At 39.4% G+C, this 7,259-nt stretch overlaps 1 gene segment (V, D, J or C); it reads right to left on the bottom strand.

Annotated features, from left to right (window-relative positions):
• Window positions 1-3,227: 3,227 nt before the first annotated feature.
• Window positions 3,228-3,759, bottom strand: LOC129685842 (immunoglobulin kappa variable 4-1-like; the record flags this gene model as incomplete). The annotated part of the segment is given in 2 exon segments: window positions 3,228-3,529; window positions 3,711-3,759. Coding segments are annotated over 2 exon segments (351 nt in total), but the record flags the coding sequence as incomplete, so codon positions are not given.
• Between the last annotated feature and the right edge of the window lie 3,500 nt (window positions 3,760-7,259).

Below are 7,259 nucleotides of genomic sequence, written 5' to 3'. Positions count from 1 at the left end.
TGAGTGCCCCACTCTGGGCTGGTGCCTGTGAGCCCAGTGATCCCTGTGACCATTTCCAAGTATTGACAGGGTGACCTGAGGTCTATCCCCATTGCTTCCTTCTCCCAACTGGAAATCCCAGTTGAAAGAATCAGACTAACTTTGTAACCTATGTTTCTTTTTCTTTTAATTGCCTTATAACTTATATTTGCAAGTTTTAGGCCCATGTTAATTAAAGCCTCTTAGTGCTTCTCCAGAGAACCGAGGAATGTAAAAGTTCCTGACATTAGCCATCTGTGAGGGCAGAGATAAGGAAGAGAACAAGCAGAGATCTCTACTAAATGGAGAAAAAATCACTGGCTGGTGCCAGTGAGATGGGCTTTGTTTGGAAACTGGGCCAAATGGCCCCAATCCTTCTCCTGCATAGCTCCTGACTTTTGATCCAAAGCCTGTAACCCCCATTCCTCAGAATAGACACAGGATAAATTAGTTACTCTCCCATCTTTAACTGTGGCTATATCTCATGTGGAAAGAAATTCCAAACTTACTTGGAGATCAGATATTTACGGCAGGACTGACTAGACATAATGGTGACCAGAACTGACCAATTATTGTAAAAGTTAAACATTTCATCCAACCCTAAATCACCGAGAAGGCAACCCCAGGAGATTTCTGCCTTGTGTCTTTTAAAAATCCAAGGTCTTTGTCTCCCGGTGCCACTCCTAGCTGACCAGCAGGGGTGACCCCATTGTGCAATGGTCAAGAGGAGTCTCTTGCATTTTTGCATCGATGGATGATTAGTTTCCTGAGTTCTCTTCATACCTTCTTATATTTAGGCTCTTGCTGGGCCTAACACAGTCTCCAGTGTTTTGGTGCTCACAGTTTAGTCTGAGAGGGTGATAAGCAAATTCAGGCTTGTGACTCTGGGCTGGTGACTTAGTGCCTGCTGGGACCCAGGAACTCTTCTGGGTTTTAGCTGGGTGACCTGAAAATGGAATCAATTTCTTTCAACGCCAAGAGGTTTCCTCACCAAGAAGACATCACAGTTCTGAACATCTATGCCTCAAATACAAGAACACCACATTTGTAAAAGAAACATTAACAAAACTGAAGTCATGTGTAGATCCCCATTCATTAATAGTGGGAGACTTCAACACCCCATTCTCTACAAAAGACAGGTCATCCCAAAACTCAGCTGAAAAAAACCTTCAGCAAACTGGCTGTATACAAAATTAAGTCAAAATATCAGTAGCCATTCTGTATTCAAAACACAAATGGGCTGAGAAAGAAATTAGGGAAACAACGACCTTCACAAAGGACACAAAAGACACAGAGTATCTTGGTGTAACTCTAACCAAGCAAATCAAAATAACTTTAAGTCTTTGAAGAAAGAAACTGAAGAATCTATCAGAAGATGGAAGATTTCCCATGCTCATGGCTACGCAGGATTAACTTAGTAAAAATTGCCATCTTAACAAAAGTAGTCTACAGATTCAATGCAAATCCCATCAAATTACCAACAAAATTCTTTACAGACCTTGAAAGAAAAATTCTAGACTTCATGTGGAATAACAAGAAACCCAGAATAGCTAAAACAAATCTGTACAATAAAAGATCTTCTGGAGGTATCTCTATTCCTGATCTCAAGCTGTACTATAGACCAGCCAAATAAAAACTGCATGGTACTGGTATAGAAACAGAATGGTGGATCAAGGGAATTGAATAGAAGACCCTGAAATAAACCCACAAACATATGGCCACCTGATTTTGGACAAAGATGCCAAAACCATAAAATGAAAAAAAGATAGAATCTTTAACAAATGCTGATGGTCTAACTGAATATCTACATATAGAAAAATGCAAACAGGCCCATACTGACCACCCTACACAAAACTAAACTCCAAACAGATCAAAGACCTCAACATAATGCCAGTCACACTAAACCTGGTTGAAGAAAAAATGCAGAACAAGAGAACCAAAAAATCTGGGCCCAGGGCTCTTTTCTGAGACTGACAACAGAAACAAGGACCATGCATGGAGATAACCTAAAACCCCTGCATAGATGTAGCCCATGAGAGCTCAATCTACAAGTTGATTCCCTAATAAGGGCAACAGGGGCTGTCTCTGAAATGAACTCAGTGGCTGATTCATTGGTCACCTCCTCTTGAGGGAATGGGGAACAGCCATAGCAGGCCACAGAAAAAGACAATGCAGCCAATCCTAATGAGACCTGATAGGATAGGATCAGATGGAAGGGGAGAAGGTCCAACCCTATCAGTGGACTGGGGAGGGGGGCATGGGAGGAGGAGAAAAAGAAGGGAGGGTGGGATTTGAAGAAGATGAAGGAAGGGGAAATACCTGGGAAACTAAGTGAATAAATCGTAATAAATAAATGAAAATCAGATGTATATTTGCAGTAGACACAGACATATATACCAAAGCATACCACATGAGTAGTTGCCCAGAGTTCCTCATCTTTCTGTATGCTGATAATGCAATCCTGGGCTTTCATATTTATACAGTCATCTATAATTGCAGTAATTAACTATTTATTATATGAAAAAAAAACAATTCAGAGAATCAATGAGACCAAGAACTGGTTCTTTGAGAAAATCAACAAGATAGAAGAACCTTTAGCCAATCTAAATAAAAGGCAGAGAGACACTATCCAAATCAGCAAAATCATAAACAAAAATGCCAACATAATGACAGACACTGAAGAAATTAAAAGAATCAGTAGGTCTGATTTCAAGAGCGTATACACCACAAAATTTGAAAATCTAAATGAAATGGACAATTTTTTTCATAGATCCCATTTATGAAAGCTTGAGAATTCTTAATCTAAACTAATAACCTCATGATGATGTATTCTTTATAAATGATTTCAAATTCTGTTCTATTTTATACAGATTCATCTTATCCTGAAGGCATAACATGGACATAGGTAAAGCCAGCATGACACTGTAAACTTAACTGATGCTTCTTGCTCGTACTGTATCCTCTCAGTGCAACACCACAACTTCTAAATCCCTTAACTTAGCTTCTCACTTTTTATCTATATGCACCTGTATTGCCAAAACTATACAAGAATGGAGGCCACCTCTTTATTAATTTTCTGCTGAACATTTCATCAATTTGTCATGCACAGGAGATCTCAGGCAGAATGGGAAGTGTGCAGGTCCAGGGCTGTGTGTGGTGCAGGCAGCTGCTGAGACTTTAGAGGAGGTTTGTGTTGGAGGCTGAAGCACTGTGGGAGGAGTAATAATACCCTGATGACAGTAGTAATCTGCCAGGTCTTCAGCCTGCATACTGCTGATGGAAAGAGTGAAATCTGTTCCAGATCCACTGCCTGTGAATTGATCAGGGACCCCAGAGGGGCGATTGGATGCCCTGTATATCAGCAGTTTAGGAGGCTGCCCTGGTGTCTGTTGGTACCAATTTACATAACTACTCACACTCTGACTGGATTTGCAGCTTAGGGTGATCCTGTCTCCTACAGATGTGGACATGATTTCAGGAGACTGGGTCATCACAATATCCCCTTCAGAACCTGCAATCAGAAAAAGACAAGTATTCACATATACACATAATGAATTCCTGATGCAAATGTTAGGATCAAAAATGCCTTTTTTAATGGCATTGCCTGCATACTATTAGATTTCAAGAGTACATAGCTGTTCTTCTACAAATGAATTATTTTCATGATATTCTAATTCTCTTTAATATATCACCAGATATCCAGAGGAGCAGGAATATGAAGACCTGGGTCTGTGACTCCATCTTCGTGCCGCTGCCTGTCTGATGCTTTTCAGTTCTCACTGCAAAGGACTGGTTTATAAAATATGAGCAGCTGGGCTGGCTTATAGGGACCTATGCAAAGCAGTCATCAAATAAGAAAGGAAATAGCCTGGGTTCGGTGGTGTTACGGTAACCAGGTTAAATCTACAGCCAAAAGTATCATCCAAGAAAATAAGAAATCATTGCGGGGGTGGAGGGTTTAAGATAGAAGCTCAAGGACCAACTTAGAGCTCTCAGTCTGCAAATACTGTGATGCACTTATGACAGTCTTCCATTTAAAACCAAAAATTTTTAGACCAAGTGAGTTTGACAGTAATAATACTTGACAAACTTTTGATAACAATCCTAAAGAAATAATAAATATTCTGATCAACAACAGCAGAAAGAAATGGGAGGGAAAGAGAAGAAAGGAATATATGAACGGGGTTGGGAAAGATAAGGTAAAAAAAAAAGAAAGGAAAGGACAGAGAGAAGGACAGGGAAAGCTGGATTGGGGAGGGATGTAAATGTGGATAGGAAAGTTTAATGGAGAAGATAAAAGACTATAAATATCAAAACAGAAAGGTTTGGGGATAGAGTGTCAAGTCAGGTTAAGAACATTTGTTTCTCTTATAAAAGACTCAGGTTTGATTCCAAGATGTTGTTTGATGATTCTCAGACATCTGTAATTCCAGTAATGGCACACACATGGTACACATACTTACATACATACATACATACATACATACATACATACATGCATATTTATACACGCACACATGTACATAGAGTTGGAAATGTGAGCTCTGTGTTCAGCTCCAGCTACTACTAGGACTGCCGCCTGCTGCCTTCATTCTACTATCATGGATTCTAATTCTTTGAAAGCCCCAATGATACTTTTCTTTAAAGTTGCTTTGGTCATGTTGTTTGTCACAACAATAGAAAAATAACTGATGATAAAGGAGAATCCGTAAAAAAGATATTATACCTGTAAGAAGACACACACAGAACATGAGAAATTGTATCTGGTCTATAATACTGTCATACCCTCCAATAGCCATGGCCTCCAAAAGCAGTTGATCAATTTGGTTTTAGAGAATGGATGGATGGAATTAGTTAGCATATTGCTTATATTGGGCCTTGAGTTTCCCATTTCTTTTTTATATAATTTTTATATTAATCACAGATTTTATACTTTGTTTCCCAGCTGTAGCCCCCTCCATCAATCCCTCCCAATCCTACCCTCCCTCCTTCATCTTCTCCCTAGCCCTTTCCAAGTCCACTGATATGAGAGGTCCTCCTCCCCTTCCATCTGACCCTAGCTTATCAGGTATCTTCAGGACTAGCTGTAATATTCTCCTCTGTGGCCAAGCAAGTCTGCTACTTCCTCAGCTTAGGGGTGGTGGGTGAAGATCAAAAAGCCAGCCATTGAGTTCATGTCAGAAATAGTTCCTATTCCCCTTACTAGGAAACTCACTTGGATACTGAGCTATCATGGGCTACATCCAAACAGGGTTCTAGGTTATATCCATACATGTTCCTTAGTTGGCGAAGGAGCCTCATAAAAGACCTCTGTGCCCTGATATATTTGGTCCTTGCAGAGCTCCAGTCCCCTCCAGATCTCACTGACTCCCCTTTCTTTCATAAGACTCCCTGCACTCTACCGCAGGTTTGGTTATGAGTCTAAGCATCTGCTTTGATACACTGCTACTTAGAGTCTTTCAGAGGCCTTCTGTGGTAGGCTCTTGTCCTGTTACTTGTTTTCTCCTTCTTCCAATGTCCATCCCATTTGTCTTTCTAAGTGAGGATTGATCATCTTACCCAGGGTCCTTTTTCTTGTTTATCTTCTTTAGGAGTATAGATTTTAGTATGTTTATCCTATCTTATAGGTCTAGTTCCCACTTATAAGTGATTATATACCATGTGTGTCTTTCTATTTCTGGGATCCCTCACTCAGCATGATATTTTCTAGATCCCACCATTTGCCTGCAAATTTCATGATTTCCTTGTTTTTAATTGCTGAGTAGTATTTCCATTGTGTAAAAGTACACGATTTCTCTATCCGTTCCTCCATTGAGGGACATCTGGTTGTTTCCAGTTTATGGCTATTATGAATAAAGCTGCTACAAACAGGGTTGAACAAATGTCTTTGAGGTGTACTTGAGAATCTTTTGGATATATGATGAGGAGTGGTATAGCTGGATCTTTAGGAAGCACTATTCCTAAAAAATGTTGTCAGAGAAAGGGCCAGATTGATTTCCAAAGTGGTTGTACAAGTTTACATTCCCACCAGCAGTGGAGGAGGGTTCCCCTTTCTCCACAACCTCTCCGGCATGTGTTGTGACTTAAGGTTTTCATCTTAACCATTCTGATGGGTGTAAGGTGAAATCTCAGGGTCACTTTGATTTTCATCTCCTTGATGGCTAAGGACCCTGAGCATTTCTTTAAGTGTTTCTCTGCCATTCTATATTCCTCTACAGAGAATTCTCTGTTGAGCTCTGTGCACCATTTTTCTTTATTGGATTGCTTGATTTGTTGAATAAGTAGTTTGGAAATAATTAAAATTTTTCTTTTCATATTAATCATCCTTATTCTTTAAATAGATAATCTTTAAATTTCAGTAATGATCTTATTTTTCCTTATTGAACTTCTGATTTACTTACGAATAAATATTTCTTATATGTAAAATTGGTTTGTGTCTGAGTTATTTAGAATTTAGTATTACTCATATGTATTTATTTATATATGAGTTATTTAGTATTCTCAGAAATCACAAGGAATTAGGTTATGTACATGTACACTTGAGCTAGGCAGGAATATATCAAAATTTTGGCAGATGCTGAATCAGTAATCAATGAAACATGCACATCCACCTGTCTAAATCCAACAGTCTCCATGTGTTCTGCATATGGACAGAACACACATGGGCAGCAGAGCAGAGCCGCAGAAAGCATCTATATACTTAGCCTGCTTGTCATCCATCCTTGTTGAAAAATTAACTGTGCTGGCCTATACTCATTACACATGATGTTGAACTTTTGAAAGCATTCTTCTTTCAAGATTATGCTATACAACCATAGTTATACCCAATATTAATGATATTTTATGTCAAATTGATACAAACTAGAATCATCTGAGAAAGCCAAACCACAATTGAGAAATTGCCTTAGTACTACTCGGCATTGGGCAAGCCTGTAGGGAATTTTCTTAATTAACAATTGATGTGGGAAAATCCAGTCCATTGTAGGTGATGCCTGCAATGATAGTGACTCTTGGTTCTGCAACAGAGTAATCTGAGCAAGCCATGAAGAGGAATCCAATAAGCAGCATTCCTCCATGGCCTCTGCTCAGCTTCTGCCTCTGGGTTCTCTGTTTGAATCCCAGCCCTGACTTCCCTCGGTGATCAGCGGTTACCTGAAAGTGTAAGAAGAATAAAATTTCCCATCCTTTTACGTTACTTTTTGTCATGATGTTTTATCACAGCAATAGTAAGTGTAAAGAAG

Source organism: Psammomys obesus, unplaced genomic scaffold (genome assembly GCF_907164565.1).
Source record: "Psammomys obesus unplaced genomic scaffold, mPsaObe1.curated_primary_1811, whole genome shotgun sequence".
Taxonomy (NCBI): domain Eukaryota; kingdom Metazoa; phylum Chordata; class Mammalia; order Rodentia; family Muridae; genus Psammomys; species Psammomys obesus.
Note: the sequence above shows the minus strand (reverse complement) of the source record. Positions and strands in the feature narration are given on the sequence as shown.